Here is a 17240-nt window from a genome sequence, read left to right on the forward strand (position 1 = left end):
GACAAAAAAAAAAAAAAATAGATGCAGCTGGTCCTTATTATATGTTAATACTTAATACTTTAATACTTTTTATTAAAATGGCGACCATACAAAGTAGGTATTTTAAGCCAAGTATGAATGGAGATGAGTGTAGGATGAGTGGCACGACCTTGTAGTCTTGTTACTGACTAAGGCCGACATATTCCTTAGACACGGCTGTTAATTAATAGCCCATACAGCTAAAGGCAACTAAAGGACCTACAGTTTTTATAGTGGAATCCGAACCACATTTTTGCCTTGGTATTAACAAATTGGTCTAATTATCAGGATAGTACTGCGGATGGTCGTTGTACTTACTAGTGTGGACGTTAATCCACACCAGGGAGTATCGCATCCACAGTGCATGCCTATAAATATCCACAATTTGTAACATCCTAGTAGCTGGATTACAGGACGACGCCACCGTCCCAGTTCATTTTAGTATCCAATAGTCAATGGTTTTATTTTCATAGGAAGTTTCAAAACAGGGTAGAAGCTGTATCAGATATAGTCAATAACATACTCAGGTATTGGGCTTGTTTCTCAGGTGATCACTTTTCTGCGAAATGAGTTAGACTTAGAAGAGACCAGTGGTAACTCAGCCAGTGTGCAAGTGCTGGTGTTTATGACTCTGAGAGACGCTCTGTTGGTGTCTCGCACTCTGCCTACAATCTGGCTGAAAAACATCTCTTCCGTCAAGACTCAGGCTGAACATAAGTAAGTAGCCTTTTTGAGTGATCTTAAACGTATAAACTTAAGTACAGTAGACTACCTCTTGTACGGACTCCTTAGGACTAGGGTCAGTACAGATTACAGTTTTCCGGTAAAACTGACGCTCCTTAGGACTCATTAAATTAGAAATATACTATACTTAAAAATTCAGTACAAACGTTCACAAACCACAATTTTGAGTACACACTGTATACGCGACTAACAATACACGTTCCTGCTGATCCACTCCGGTCAAATCGATGTGCTGATAGAAATTGTCCGGTCAAAGAGATATCACTTCTGCCGAGTGTAGTCTGGTAAAACCAAAGTCCGATTAAAAGTTGTTTGAATAAGAATTAGTCTACTGGAAGTCTAAAAGGATGAAAATAGATAATTGCGAATGGAGACCAGATCGTGGGGAAGATGTGTAAACAATGAGCGTTGAATGAATTGACAACTTTGTTACTGACTAAAATCAGCTGGTTATGTAGCCTGGTACATTGATTAAAAATTATCAAAGACAGCAGGGTCCGGGTCCAGTTTCAAACCTTCAAAGAGCTACTGACTTGTCTAGGACCAAACCAGTGATGTTAGCACTAGGCGGGCACTATTTCCACTAAGCCATCCAGTAATCTCCCTGTGTCAGAAAATACTATCTTTGATTATTGATAGAACTAGATATTCCATCCCCATGTTAAGGTTCTCACCAGTTTTAGAATAAAAATTGACATAGTAGAGTTGAGCCACTGACAGAGTGTGCTGATTAAAACGACTGATGTCTGTAGAATACGCCAATTTTCTAATCAAGTCAAACTAGGACAACCTATTTTCAGCTAAAGCATCTTATTTGTTACATCAACTTTCTCAGTGACAAGAACTAAGGGAGAAAATAGAATAATTGCAGACTGTAGCACATTCTGTGAGTGGCCCATTCAATTCAGTTGATTTAATTTCTTTTTTAATTGGCTACATTTGGTCCATAATTAACAGGCCTAGATGGGATGTCCACTTCAGTAACCAAAAGTCAATTGTACTACTTACATATAGCGAGGGTTAAAGAGAAGTACGAGATAAGTAAAAATTTGCATCCAAAACGCAGTTGGTACAAATTTTGATTTCAGGCTGCTGTAGGGTCGATTAGTAAAGAATCTCTCCTGTCCAACCAAAACCTGATTCAATGTGTATTGTGTACATGATACTACTGGGTTGAATGATACTATTTTGGTTTGATGCTTCTATTTAGCTGTTATTTGTAGAATTAAGGATGTTTTGTTAGGGTAGCAGACCTACCTGAATGGGAAAGAGTGTACTGTGCTACAAGAGACACATAATACCCCCGCCGCATCAAACCTGCAGACTAAGCGAATTTCCATTTGCCTGATTAGGTTTACACTAAAATGTCTCCTTAAAAATATCACTTTTATTCCCTATTTAAATAGAATCAGTTTAACACATACGTAGGTTTGCTGCAACAGGGAGGGTAAAACTGTTTTTTTATGTAAAATTTTAATAGTTAGTAAGAAATAAAAACATTTTCCAAATTTGGGCAAAATATGTTAATAAACAAGCAAATTACAACAGTTTACTTATTCTCCATAAGAATAACATGGGAATTTTAAATTAACAATTTTTTGGAATTTTCTCCGTAACCATTAGGCGCATTATAACGCTTCAATATACTAAATTATTTGTTTTTTTAAGCTCTACAAAATAGTTTGGAAAGAAATTGCAACATTTTATGTTTTTTGGGTCAAAAATTGGAAAAACCCATTTTTGCCCCATAAAAGCCCCCATAAACCCCCGTTCCTATGGTCCGATCATGCTGGTTTGCGAACTCGTTCGAATAAACGTAGGTTTACACGTTTGTACCGAATTTCATCAAAATCGGATCATTTTTGCTCGAGTTATCGCGCTAACGGACACATATATATATATATATATAAATATCTATATATATATATATATATATATAAATATATATATATATATATATATGAATTTGAACGGATGGTGTTTTTGGCCTCTAGGGACCTCAAAACGAAGAAAAAAAATCTGTCCCGGGTCCAGGTCTTACCATGAGTACTACGGTAATAGCTTATTCCCTATATGGGAAATTCGCTAACACAGTAACTTATTACATTACACAGTATCAGAATATTTCACCACCACTGACAGCATTTTCACTCAAGAAAGGCTTAAGATTGGAAGAAGGTTTGTGTATACTTTAGTTTCAAGTTTTTTTTCTTGTGCCAGAGGCATAATCTTTCTCATTCAGGTAAGCCTGCTGACCTACCAAAATTGTTAAATCCTAGGCCTGTGCTTTATGTTACATGCTAAAATTAGTTGTTGATGCTGTTGGCACTGCTGTCACTGTAAGCTATATGATGTTCCAGACCAATTGACATAGTGATGCTTTTGGTACTCCTGTCAGTGTCCAGTGATAATACTCGTCATCGCGCCATTGAAGCTGTGTTCAGAAGCAAGATCAGAGCTGAAATGTTTACTGAAACCTTAATCAATGAAACTCTCAAAGCCTACATTCCTGTAAGTACCCCTATGTATCAAAACATTAGTTTTTCATCACTAATTGATTCATGATATATTGACTAAAAATCGGTTATGTTGAGCATAATTTGTACAACTCAATTCTTAATAATTGATCTGGCAAATATATTCATTTAATTTATATTCTAGCCGCCTGTTTGGTATTGTTGAAAGTAAACAAATGCAGGGCTGATTATGTGTGTTTGTGTGAGGGGCAAGGGTGTTGTATGTAGGGAAGTGTGAATGATTACGTATGAATAGTTTCAATTCCCTCGTAGAATACCTTCATAAGTATTTATTTAGGTCTTCTAAACTATTCGGGACATTGCTTAAAATGATGTAATTATTATTAGTTTTTCAATTTAAGTTTTTCTGTAACTCACTAATGCAGTTTAAGTTTGCAAATCACTTGGTGTTTCAGGTTATAAAGGAACATTTTCAAGTTACAATTAAACTTGCTGGAGCTTTGTTAAAATCCCCAGAACCAGCTGTTGTCGAATTTGCTTCAAAAATATACATGTAAGTAGGCTAGTTAAAGACAACTATAATTATTCATGGAAATTATGAATTTTCTTAACACATTGACATTAAATGAAACTATTGCATGTTTATCATAACTAGCTGTACCAGCGGGCTTTGCCCCGTTTAACTTCATAAGTGAGCTTGTTCGCATGGCTCAATCACGTCCTGGTTGAAGTTCGTTCGCTACGCTCACTCACCTTTATGTTGGAGCTCGTTCGCTGCGTTTACTTGCCTTCAGGTTAGCTCGTTCGCTACGCTCACTCACCTTTTGTTTGCAAATTAGCTGTTGTCATAAATTAAAAAAAATAATAGTGCTGCACCCTGTTGGTAATCCTTGTAACTTTAATGCTATTGAACATCATAGAACAGAACCAACTTGTTTAATTGAAACAGCTGTTAAGATTCATTAATTCCATTTAAATATGAGTACTCATAAGGTTAACATGGGAAACTCCAGAGCCACTGGGGTGGAGCCCGAGAGTCCTATCAGAATGAAAACAACTCAGTTTTCCTATTTAATGCCTAAAGAATCAGTGTAGCAAATTTCAGCCTCCTAGATAAATGGGAAGTGGGAGAATTAGTGATGAGTGAGTGAGTGAGTCAGTGAGTGAGTGAGTGAGTCAGTCAGTCAGTGAGGGCTTTGCCTTTTATATATTTAGATCACTAATCAGTTGTTTCTCCTACAGAGGCATGTTTGTCAACATGGAGGGGTTGTGGTGCAAGTGGGTATTGTCTGATCTACAACAAGGCGTTGGTACTGGAGACACAGGCATGGCTAGAGCTGCTCTGTCTGTCATACAACATCTCACCAACAACCATCACCACAAGGTCAAGCCACTGGGTGTCATACTGATGGTGAGTAGGGGTCTGTGGGTCACACTTTTATTTCAGGTGCTTTGGCCATTGGAGCTTTGGCTAGAATTGGGATTGTTTCTGTAATAACTGTACTTCAATACTTAGTAAGATTAAAAGAACCCGATACTTGGGACAACTTACTAATCAGCATGTTATTGGTTTAATGCGAATGGTTTTTTGCTTAATGAAGAAAAAACCCAAAACATGATTTTTACACTAAAACAAATCCCCACTATGAGTGATCTAAATAATAGCACAGCTGTAAAATTTTTGGGCCTTCAAATTGATAATCAACTCACATGGAATGCTCACATAGATTATTTATCTTCAAGATTGTCTCGTGTGGTGCATCTTTTAGATCGTCTTGTAAATCAGGTTCCTAAGAAATATGTAAGGACGGCCTATTTTGCGTACTTCCAGTCAGTCATGAGATACGGATTGGTGCTTTGGGGTGGTAGTGGTAGAATAAAAGAAATTTTGATTCTCCAAAAAAGGGCTTTAAGAGCTATGACAGGGACGCACCCTGATCATTGCAAACCTCTTTTTATAGATCTGCAAATTCAAACTGCAGTTAATTTGTTCATTTATGATCTGATTGTTTATATATTAAAAAACCCTGAATATCTTCAATTTAATAATCACAGTCACAACACTCGTTTTAAAAATACTGCGCTGTTAGAATCCCATCGTCTTAGTAAAACTAGTAATTGCCACATAATTTTATCAATTAAAGTATATAATTCAGTAAAAAATAATCTAAATTTTCATTCAATTAACAAATTTAAGGCTATGTTTTATAATTATCTACTTCAGAACCCTTTTTATAGTCTGGATGATTATTTTAAACTGGGAGAAATTGTCCTTTAGTTTGGTTTTAATTTCAGTTAAGAATGTGAATGGAGTTGAATGTTAATTGTAATATTCAATAGTATGTTTATTTTAAGACTTGGTTTGAAAACTGCAAATAGACTTTGTCAATGATATGTAAATGTATCCTTATGGCAAATAAAGATTGATTGATTGATTGATTGAACTCCGACTGCCGTTCCACTCCGCTTCGTGCCATCGTTCCTAGTTGGTGACGTCACTCAGCAGTGCAGCCAACCACACACACGAACTCAATAATCTTCTGGCAATGTAATATAGCCTTATATATTACACTCGCCCAAACTTAAAATAAAACTCTTCTCTAACGGCCTAACCTTTTTCTTCTAGGCTAAGCCAAATCAACAATTTTTTTTTTCTTCTTTTACAATTTTTTTTGTTTGTTTATAAGCTTCACAAAATACTTCAGTAATACTAAATAAACTTTTCTTCTTCAAATAAAATAAACATAAAATCTTCTCTCTCTAACTCGGCCTTTTAACTTAAAGGTCGAGCCGCTTCGGCTTTTGCACAGTCCTTTGAGATCTCCGAAGTGATGGCGGGCTGCACTGCTGGCTGGGCTGCACTTCGGGATGCTCGTCTGTAGTGTGCGTAGCTGGAGATTTTGGTAGGCCTACACTCCGTTGTTGTCTTGGTGAAGTATTCCGAGTTTCCATAACTCGAGGTGATCGCTCTGGCGGAGTTTGTATTCCCACAGCAGACTTGTTCTCAGGGGATTTGATCGGAGATTGCACTACCGGCCTATTGACTGTAACTTCCTCTTCCTCAGTCAACTTACTAGATCTCAAATGATCTGCGTGGCAGAAACGTATTTTACCTCCCAGGACGCTCACCACATAAGTAGACGGACTTTTCCGCTCCAAAATTCTCCCAGGAATCCAAGAAATGATCTCCTGCCGTACTGACTTCACAAGCACCCTTTCTCCCTCCACAAAGGATCTGAAACTTCCCCGATGGTTATCGGCTGCTTCCTTCTGCGCCTCTCTCTTCTTATCAATGGCTGACAATAAACAGGGTTTAAGCATTGTCAACTTAGTTCTCGGTTTCCATTGAAGGAACAATTCCGCAGGGGTAACACCAGTGACAGTACTGGGTGTGTTGCGAAATGCAAAGAGGAAATTATCCAATTTATGTTGTAAAGAAATGGTCTCAGAACCACTAGCCATAACCTGTCTTTTAAGGTTCTTCTTGACTTCCTGTACAAATCTTTCTGCAGCCCCATTCGAGGCAGGATGGTAAGGAGGTGAGAGCGTAAACTTAATACCGTTGTTGCTCAGAAATTCTCTGAATTCCCCACTAGCAAAATTGGGACCATTATCACTGACCAATTCTTCGGGTAGGCCAAAAGACGCAAACAGCGTACGCAGTTTTTCAATGGTTTTAAACGATGTAGTAGATTTCATGATAAACACTTCTAGCCATTTGCTAAAACTATCAACAACTATGAGCATTTGTTGTCTTGTTAGTGGGTCTTCCGCATAATCCACGTGGATGCGCTGCCACCTACTTGAAGCTCTAGGCCACTGACATAATGGCACCTTAGCCACAGCATTCCTTGTACACTGACACACATGACATGAGAGAACAGTCTCTTCAATGGTTTTATCAATCCCCGGCCACCAAACAAAGCTTCGGGCTAACATTTTCATCCTATTTATTCCGGGATGCTGATCATGCAGCAATTTGATAACGGCACTCCTCAGTTTCTCTGGCACCACTACTCGACTACCCCATAAAACACACTGGTTCTCTACGGACAACTCATCCCTTCTTCGAAAATAAGCAACCAGCTCAGAATCTTGACTATCACGCCATCCATGCCAAATGAAATCTCTGACCTTTGTCAAAACAGGATTAGTATCAGTAAGTCGAGCGATATCCTTAGCAGTAATAGGATTGAGATCACTCACCAATTTGAAACAGTCAAAGGCCTCTACCAGGGAAGAAACATGAGAGATGTAGTTGGAATCCAGCTCCACTTGGTCGTCATCAGGTAACGGTAATCTCGAAAGAGCGTCCGCATGTGGCAAGTCCAAGCCACGGCGGTACTTAACTTCAAAACTGTAGGCGGAGAGGATCAGGGCCCATCGTTGAAGACGCGCAGCGGCGACACAGGGAACTCCCCGCTTATTTCCAAAGATTGTCACTAAAGGAGCATGGTCAGTCTTGACTCCATAACTTTGAAGACGTTGAAGAACACTCTCCAAGCGTGACAACGCTTCCTCTTGCGAAGATCCACCCACCAGTACGTCATCCAAATATGCCACTGACCCAGGTAGGCCACCAATAATTTTGTCCATGGCCGCTTGGAAGAGAGCCGGAGCCGAAGACAAACCATACGGCAGACGTCGCAAACGCACTAAGCCTTTGTGCGTAGTTAGAGTCAAGAGTGGTTGGGACTCCTCCGCCACAGGAAGTTGGAGATACGCTGCCTCCAAGTCCAAAACTGAAAACCAGCTACAACCTGCTAGAGTAGCAAAAATGTCCTCCGGTTGAGGCAAGGGATAGTGTTCCGACTGGATCACTTGATTAAGGGTTACTTTAAAGTCCCCGCAGAGTCGCACCCCACTTTTCTTCTGAATCACCACAATAGGAGTAGCCCACTGAGAGCTGGTAACGGGATAAGCAATACCTTCAGCAATCATCCTATCAATCTCATCTTCTACTGATTTACGCAACGCGTAAGGAACAGGGCGATATTTACAAAATTTTGACACAGCATCCTCTTTTAACACAATACGTGCCTCAACATCCTTAATTTCACCAGGACCTCCTTTGAACACAGAGGCATACTTTTGTTTCAAACCAGAAACGACTTTAGGCTCATCGGCCTTACCTAGGGTTAGGTTAGGTTCACCACCCTTAGATTTAACACTGCCTTATAGGCTATTAAAATTACAAGTAAAAATAGATTTCCAGTCAAAAGCGATATGTTGTAGCCAACTACGGCCTAGAAGCATAGGCTGGTTCGTACGATCAATCTTAACGACTATCATAGGTAAATGATAAGTCTGGTCCATGTAGGCTACTTTGACTAAAGCTTGTCCAATAACATTGACTTCATTGCCTGAATATGTAAGCAACTTGATATCTACAGTACTCAATTGTACATTAGGGAAATATTTGTTAAACAATTCTTGAGGGCACACAGTTAGTGCCGAGCCAGTATCAATTTCCATTAATACGGATACATTCTCTATTTCTAGGCTTACCTTAAAGGCAGAAACATTATCACCAGAATTCATACTGTACAAAGACAAACTTTCAAACTCCACTTCATCTGGACCACCACTAGGCCTAGGCCTATTTTCCTCTTCCATCTGATGGATTTTAAATTTACCACTTTTTATGGAATTTTTCACTGGATTTTCTGATTTGAACCTGCAAACCTTACTGATATGACCCAACTTTTTACACCCATAGCACTTGTAATTACTATACGGGCAATTATTAGCCCTATGCTCTGGATTGCCACAACGAAAACACTTATTTATCTGAGACATATCTCCCTTCACATCACTTGAATTTGATTTAGATCCCGCACTGTGAAAATTTGAACCTCGGTTGGAAACACGTGCATTCTTCTTGACCTGAAACCTGGAAATTTCCTGAACACTTGTATTCGAGAATAGACCTGTTTGTTTCTCGGCCTGTTCAAGCCTGAGTGCAAGAGCCAACGTTTTATTCAAATCCATTTCTTCGGAAAGTAATTTTTGACGAATTGCTTCATTTTTAATTCCTGAAACTAACTTGTCTCTCAGTGCATCCGATAAGAATGTTCCAAATTCACACGTCGAAGCCAAATGCTTCACTGCCACTACGAACTCGGCAATACTTTCAGATTGTTTCTGGCATCGACTATAAAAAGTATAACGCTCAGCGACCACAAGGCGTTTAGGAGAATAATGATCTTCCAAGATTTTGCTCAAATTATCGTAAGATTCTTCATCAATCTTCTTAGGAGAAATAAGATCGGTGAGGACGGCTAATATTTTAGGGCCTATTACAGTAATCAAGATGGAGACCTGCTTCACGTCCTTGACCTCGTTGGCCTTGAAAAAGTGTTTCAAACGTAACAAATACGAACTAATATCTTCTTCGTACGGATTAAACTCCGATATCCGACCGATACTAGACATTTTACGCACACGCGGATTTAATTTCGTCGCCAAATGTAATAACTGTACTTCAATACTTAGTAAGATTAAAAGAACCCGATACTTGGGACAACTTATCAACTAATCAGCATGTTAACTCCGACCGCCGTTCCACTCCGCTTCGTGCCATCGTTCCTAGTTGGTGACGTCACTCAGCAGTGCAGCCAACCACACACACGAACTCAATAATCTTCTGGCAATGTAATATAGCCTTATATATTACAGTTTCTTAATTGTTGATTTAAAAATTATTAATTTTAATATTACGGTTGTTTAGTACAATATTGTAAATAATCTTCTCTTTACTGCGGATAAACTGGGAACATCTGTGGTCACAGGGAAATCAAGAACATCTGCAGTCATGGCAAAATCATAAACATCTGCGGTCACGGAAAAATCATGAACACCTTCAACAGTCGTGGTAAAATCTTGAATGTCTTCTGCGGCCTTGACAAAATCATGAACATCTTCTGTGGTCATTGGGAAATCAATAACGTGTTCCGTAGTCATGGAAAAATCGTCATCGTCACCCACAAACCGCAGGATGTAAACATCACCTGCAATCTTGGTGAAACCAATCAATTTTAGATCGCACATCTATTTGACTTGTCCTGATCCGAGATTGACCAGCAAATCATTTTTGGCCCAACTGTTTACCTGACCCGACCCTCGCAGGCCAATAAAATTGATACAACATGGCAAGTAGATTAGTTTTATGGCACTGCTGATGTTGAGCAAGTTGTGTTATTTTTGCAGCTGCTGCTGAACAAGTTGAATGACTTGGCATTGAGTGAGGTGTGTCAATTGATGGACATCCTGTGTCACATTGCCTACTCTGAGGATGATGAAAGCTCAGAGAACTGTACAATGCTGCAAGACGAGATCAACATCTTGGTCCAGAAACAGCTCGCTAGCTCACAACTCAGGTAGGTAAAGCTTATTTTTTGCCGTGTATCCTGTAGATTTTTGAGCGGAGCGAAGCGAGAGAAGCTCTTATACTACACTCCTGCTTTTGTTTTACAAATACTCCTCCTGAACGGCTGTAGCGATCTGCACGAAATTTAGCACAATCATAGTAACCAACCATGGGAAGGTATGAATCTGAAATAGTACAAATCAGACACAGGGCTTTTCCCTACGTGAATTTAAACTTTTGGAAATTTAACATGGGCCTTATGGCCTTATTGGTTGCCATTGCATTATTAGCGAGATAACAATAAAAAGGTAAACAAGAGTCGCAACATATGTTAGTCAACTAATCATCTAAATAGCACATTGTACAGAGAAAAAGGTAAGAACAATCCAACTAATATCATTGAGCATAATTTGCTATTAAGTGAATAACCAATAATTATGGTCGCCTGAATAAGGCTGTTGTACCATTGACTTTAAATAATCCAAATAGCCGTAATAAAATCAGGGAATAAATATTCTCTAGGTAGATATTATAGTATGACACTCCTACCAAAATATTAAGGAAAGTCGTCACTCACCACTAGTAGCACCCAACTTGAACTCCGACACTCACCGTTCACCACACCACCAACGTACACCAGTACACTCATCGTCTACACCAGACACAACACTCTACTCCTCACTGTCCGGGATCCACTACTCGAATGTCTGTCTTAGACTGTCCTGAAGTTACAGGATACCCTAGGCTTATCGGAACTGATAAGCCGGGTCAAAGGGCGCTAGCTAGCTTCACCGCCGCTGCTTGCTTACCCCAACAATCGGTGTGCAGCCAAACAAAAATCTACCCCACTAGGAAAAATAACTCGTTACAACATCAATCTTTTAAATAATGAAGTAGTAACCTATCCCTGTAGGGTGCAATAAAAGATTAATTTTGTGTTTCAGTGTGAAACGTAATGGAATAATTGGATGTGTAATGACAATCAAACATGTCACCACTGTTTCTGAATGTACAACTGACTCTCTTGCTTCAGAGAAAAATCATACATCAGATAAAGCTGCAAAGGCGTCACAACTCCTTGGTAAGTTTGTTTTGATGATTTAAATTCTTGTGAGTAACATGACTAACCTTCCATTTACAAAAGATAACGAATAACTCAACAAAAAATTCTAAAAAATTACAATTTACATCAACGCTTTTAAAACTGTTCTTTTTTTTTTAACTAATATTACGTTTTCTCATATTTATGTATTGGTTGAATAAATAAATAAATAAACATAACGGCGCCTATTTCGCCACCGCCTAGTTACGGCCCTGATTCACCTTTAGGTCTGTATAATGTCTGGGCGGCCTCAAGGTTTGGAGATAGTACTGAACAGTGAACACTAGGGTTTGAATCCTGTCTCGATCTGGTCTGATGTGCAACTCATGAGGAGTTCACCTGAGGTAACACAGGCCATCAATGTAAAGTCTAACTGGATTGTGCACGGCAGGTAAGCGAAAACAGTCCTCCGCCGCACCACTGGGTGGGCAACAGCAACATTTTTAGTTGTGATTTAACTTTAATTTATCTAATAAACATTAAAACTCAATATAATATGATATAAATTACATACTATATAATATTATAAAATTAAAGTCCTGAAACAAAATGACTGAATAGAATGATCCATAGCAATGGATAAATACCACAAAACCTTCGTTATATATTGATGGCTACATACAAAATTAATGTTAAAAAACTGTTCTGGGTGTTTATATAATAGTTTTGATATTGCACTGAAGAGATAAAATATAAAATACATATTTAATATTTAACTAAAAGAAATAAACAAATTCGAAACGTTCTGCTTACAAAGCAGAGGTTAAAAACTGTGATATTTCTGCGGGTACAATGCTACTTCAATGTGGGGCCGCCCTGTTGCCCACCCAGCGGCGTGGTGGCGGACTGTCTTCAGTGCAGTATTCTCGTGCCAGAGCGCGCAGTTAGACGAAACACGTCGATGACACAGGCTAACAGTGACAGCTCGGGCGGAAGCTGACGGGATAGGTGGATTCTTTGTGATGTGCTCTTTATTTCAGGCATTATATTACTTTTTACCAAGTGTCTCACTGGAGGTCCACAGAAAACTAGTTTTAAAACTATTTAGATTTCTGTGTTATAGATAAGGAGAAATGCGGTGAAAAAGGTTTAATTAAATTTAAAAATTTCTGAGTAATAAGTGGAGTTGAAAGGGTTAATACTTGTGGCTACTGTTTGCAGAGCTCCTGTTGAGCAGCACTAAGGACTGTGTAGAAGCCCAGGGTCTAGCACTGGACCAACTGTCTCATCTCCTCATCTCCGGCAAAGCATTGGACCCAACATTTGTGGTGTGTAGATCCTATATGTATTCAATATTAATGATTTATTAGATTTCCACTAGGTTTTTCTTGTTTTTCACTTAGAAACTGGTAGTGTTAACAATTCGCCTGCTTCTGAGGGTACTTTACCTCATTACCCTTTTGGTAAAGTATACCTTTGATAGGATTTAGATTTAATTTACTTACTTACTGCTGTGGCCACTGGTACCCTAGATTCTTGGCCTCCCCAACACACTGCCTCCAAGGGTCTCTGCTTCTTGCATATTCCTTCCTTCTCCCTAGCTTCCTCAGGTCTTTCTCCACTTGGTCGAACCATCTAAGTTTCGGTCTTCCAAGGGGTCTTCTACCTTCTGGGTTATTCCTCAAGATGTTCTTTGATAGGGAGTTGTCATCTTTTCTTAGAATATGCCCTGCCCATCTCAGTCTTCTGCTCCATACCTCAGCGACAATATCCGGATCCTTAAATAATTCTCTAAGTTCCCAATTATGTCTCGATCTCCATTGTCCATCCTCAAAAATCGGTCCGTACACTTTCCTCAAAATCTTGTTCTCAAATACAATAGCTTTTCTTTCTGATTTCTTGCTTAAGATCCAATTTTCTGAACCATACAGGAGAACTGGTCTGATGATTGTCTTATAAATCCTGAGTTTGATGGTGAAGGATATCATTTTTGAAGTTAATTTATTTAATTTATAAGGATTTCATTTATCTTATTTTATTTCAATACAAGTAGATACATGGTTTTTTGTATTAAAAATATAATCAGGTCTTGGTGTAATGTTTATTTAAACAATTGAGTTAGCATTACAGGTTTTGAGCACAAACAACCACTAGACTTTACTGCCAACTAGATCGGCAATTTTGCACTGTGCACAGTGATTGTAATCTGTTACCTCCAGAACTATCTTCACTACTTTTCTTACCTCCTGCATTGGTTACTCTGCTAGCTGATTGTGTCATCATAATTTTACTATTTTGACAGGCTCCTTGATCCAACTGTAGAATTTTAATACATACTACTAACGCTATCTATTAAGCACAAAATGAAATCAAAGTAAATTAGATCACCGCTAATTGTTAGTAGAAGTCAGCTCCTTGCTTTTCAAGTCTCCAACCTGGTATTGTTGACGTTCAGCTAGCCTGAACTAGTAACTACTAGTAACTAACTACAGTAGAGTCCCGCAAACTCGGCACTCGATAAGCCGGCAGTCTGGATAACTCGGCCATTACATGGCTCAGGAAATTAGTGATTTTTTGAGTCCGAATTCAACATAGACTCAAGCCATCTCAAGTCAAATCATTCGCAACTCGTAAAAAGGATTTGTTGTACTATATCTGATGACTTAATACTGACTTGTATTATAAATATAAATAAAGAAGGCAGGTAAAAGATAAAAAAATGTTATTGTTCTTATTTTTAACCCTAGTTCCCGATAACCTGGCATTTCACAAACTTGGCACCCTTCCAGTCCACATTACGCCGAGTTTGCGGGACTCTATTGTACATTTTCCCTCCTCTCCCTAAAAAAAAAAAAAAAAAAATTGTACTAGTAACTAGTAACTACTGTTACTAGTAGTTAACACATTAAATACAAGTAGAGCACAGTCAGGTGATTTAAGTTTTCTTTGGACAACCAAGTGTTTAAAACCTTAGGATTCATATTCATCTCTAATACCATGCCATTAAATCTTCTTCATCGTTGTCATGATTCATCTGTTAGCAACACCACGCACCCAGACCAGTTCTATTTCTACTTCATGCCAAATTTGTAGGCCTACCTACATTTTTTTTGTCATGTCTTTGTGTGGATTCTTAAGATTGGACATCATCAACATAACAAAACTGGTTTTTTAACCTTTCTTCGAAAGTGGTTAAAATGCTAAAATTGATTGAGTGTTACTTTTTGCTTTTCAAACCTACCTTTTGTCATTTTTGACACTCTTCCACAGTTTTTCACCATGAAGTCCATGTCACGATCTTAGGTTTTGCTGAGAAATTTTAAAATTAAATACACACATCTATTTTTACTATTATTTATTTATCAACAATTCTAACACTTTTAAAAACCTTTGCCATCTAACTTCTTACTATTCAAACATTCTTATCATTTTATATCGCCATTCTTTCTTCACATACATTAAATAAACATATCTATCTATCTATCTATCTATCTATCTATACTATTATAAAGAAGAGGTGGTGTCTGTGTGTGTGTTTGTATGAGCTAATCTCAAAAACTACTGGTCGGATCGGGCTGAAATTTGGCATGATGATAGCTCACATTCCCGATTAACATATAGGCATATTTTTATCCCAAAAAATCCTTCGGGGCTCCGCCCCAGTGGCTCTGGAGTTTCCCATGTTAACCTTATGAGAAATGGAATTAATGAATCTTAACAGCTGTTTCAATTAAACAAGTTGGTTATGTTCTATGATGTTCAATAGCTTTAAAAGTTACAAGGATTACCAACAGGGTGCAGCACTAGCACTATTATTTCTTTTACATTTATGACAACAGCAAAAGGTGAGTGAGCGTAGCGAACGAACTTCAACCTGGAGGCGAGTGAGCGTAGCGAACGAGCTAACCTGAAGGCAAGTGAGCGTAGCGAACGAGCTAACCTGAAGGAAAGTGAGCGCAGCGAACGAGCTCCAACCTAAAGGTGAGTGAGCGTAGCGAACGAACTTCAAAAAGAACCGAAATTTCTTAAACCATCTCCTCACTCATAACTGCTATAAGCATTTGATACTTATATGCCAACCCCGTACGAAGGACGGGTACTCTGCTAGTATTAAATAAACTTGTTCAACATTAGCTTTATCCTCTCTCAAAGACCAGGGACTTAAATAGCTCTCTTGAAATATTTTTTTTATTTTATCCTCTATTGTTTTCAGACAAAACTCTCTAGTCTGATGAGGGACAAACTTCAAGATGACTTTTTGATTTCTGCTTCGGATTTTGTATCAAAGTAAGTATACTCTAAAACTCTCCTTTTGTTTTCTTAATAATTTTCAAATACGTTACCGGTACATAGTAAGAAATTTATAAAATAGGTTGCTCAATGGAATTACTTAATGAAATGTGTCCCAACCCAAACATTTCATTAGGGGCTTCTCACACACAATTTGTATCCTCTGTTTTGTAAAGGCCGACAGCAAACAAAAGTGTTAGTGCTGTGTTCATGTGCCTAAAGTGTACAGCATCTTAAAATTAAAATAAAATTATATATGAATAAAAAAAAACAGTTAAATTATAAAGCATCATTTCATTGAATTGAAATAAAGTGTTGAAAATGAATACTTCAGATATGTATTACAGATGTCAGTTCAATAACTCCTCTTAAAAAGATAATGTGAGGAAATTACACTTGACCTGTAATCACTCTACTTCTAGTTACAGTAGAGTCCCGCAAACTCGGCGTAATGTGGATTGGAAGGGTGCCAAGTTTGTGAAATGCCGGATTATTGGGAACTAGGGTTAAAAATCAGATCAATACAATTTTAAAGCTTTTTAACTGCCTTTTTTATATAACAAGCCAGTATTAAGTGATCAGATATAGTACAAAAAATCCTTGGTACAGAGTTGTGAATTATATGACTTGACCTGGCTTGAGTCAATGTTTAACTCGGACACAAAAAATCACTAATTATCTTAGCCAGGTGAAGGCCGAGTTTTCCAGACTGCCGGGTTATCGAGTGCCGAGTTTGCGGGATTCTACTGTACCTAGTTTTTCATTTAAATACTCGTCTATCCAAATGGGACAGTAACATGGTTGTTATCTTCAATTGTAAAATCCCACACATAGTAGACAAATAAAGCTAAGTGGATTAGCCAGTCTGCTAAGAGTTTTGTCTAAATAAAAATGAAAAAAATAAATATCAAGAGTTCACAGTTTAAATGTAATTTTCTTACCTTATATAATTAGAAGGGGTTTAAATTTGTATCTGTAATATTTCCAGTATTCGTTTTCAATACTGTGTTTAAATTTGTATGGACTAAATTCATTTAATGATCCTATACAGTAGAACCCCGTTTAACCGAATTCGGGTTAAACAAGACGGTTCTATAAAATAATACAGGACTAAAATATAAGTAATACGTAATGTAAAATGCTTTAGTAACTTCAGTTGTATAGTTGAAGGTATTTTCTAACCCATTGTAACATTTCTGTAGCTAAAATAAAATACTGTATTATATAGACATTATTTTAAATCCATTTTTCCAACTCACCAAGGTAATATATAGGCTATTTTTAGCAAATGAGGAATTTA

General features: G+C 38.0%; 1 protein-coding gene across 1 annotated transcript in view; it reads left to right on the plus strand.

The window, feature by feature from the left end:
- The window catches only part of LOC128988871 (Fanconi anemia group D2 protein-like), a 56591-nt gene that overhangs the window by 14481 nt on the left and 24870 nt on the right, over window positions 1-17240 (plus strand). The window contains exons 7-14 of the mRNA XM_054410594.1: window positions 566-735; window positions 3123-3273; window positions 3695-3792; window positions 4482-4650; window positions 10449-10618; window positions 11553-11689; window positions 12872-12978; window positions 15864-15937. Coding sequence (XP_054266569.1) covers window positions 566-735; window positions 3123-3273; window positions 3695-3792; window positions 4482-4650; window positions 10449-10618; window positions 11553-11689; window positions 12872-12978; window positions 15864-15937 — 1076 coding nt within the window. The remainder of the gene's footprint in view (window positions 1-565; window positions 736-3122; window positions 3274-3694; window positions 3793-4481; window positions 4651-10448; window positions 10619-11552; window positions 11690-12871; window positions 12979-15863; window positions 15938-17240) is intronic.

This window comes from Macrosteles quadrilineatus, unplaced genomic scaffold, assembly GCF_028750875.1.
Source record: "Macrosteles quadrilineatus isolate MER2022 unplaced genomic scaffold, UCM_ALF_1.0 Scaffold_3__2_contigs__length_128488019, whole genome shotgun sequence".
Classification (NCBI taxonomy): Eukaryota; Metazoa; Arthropoda; class Insecta; order Hemiptera; family Cicadellidae; genus Macrosteles; species Macrosteles quadrilineatus.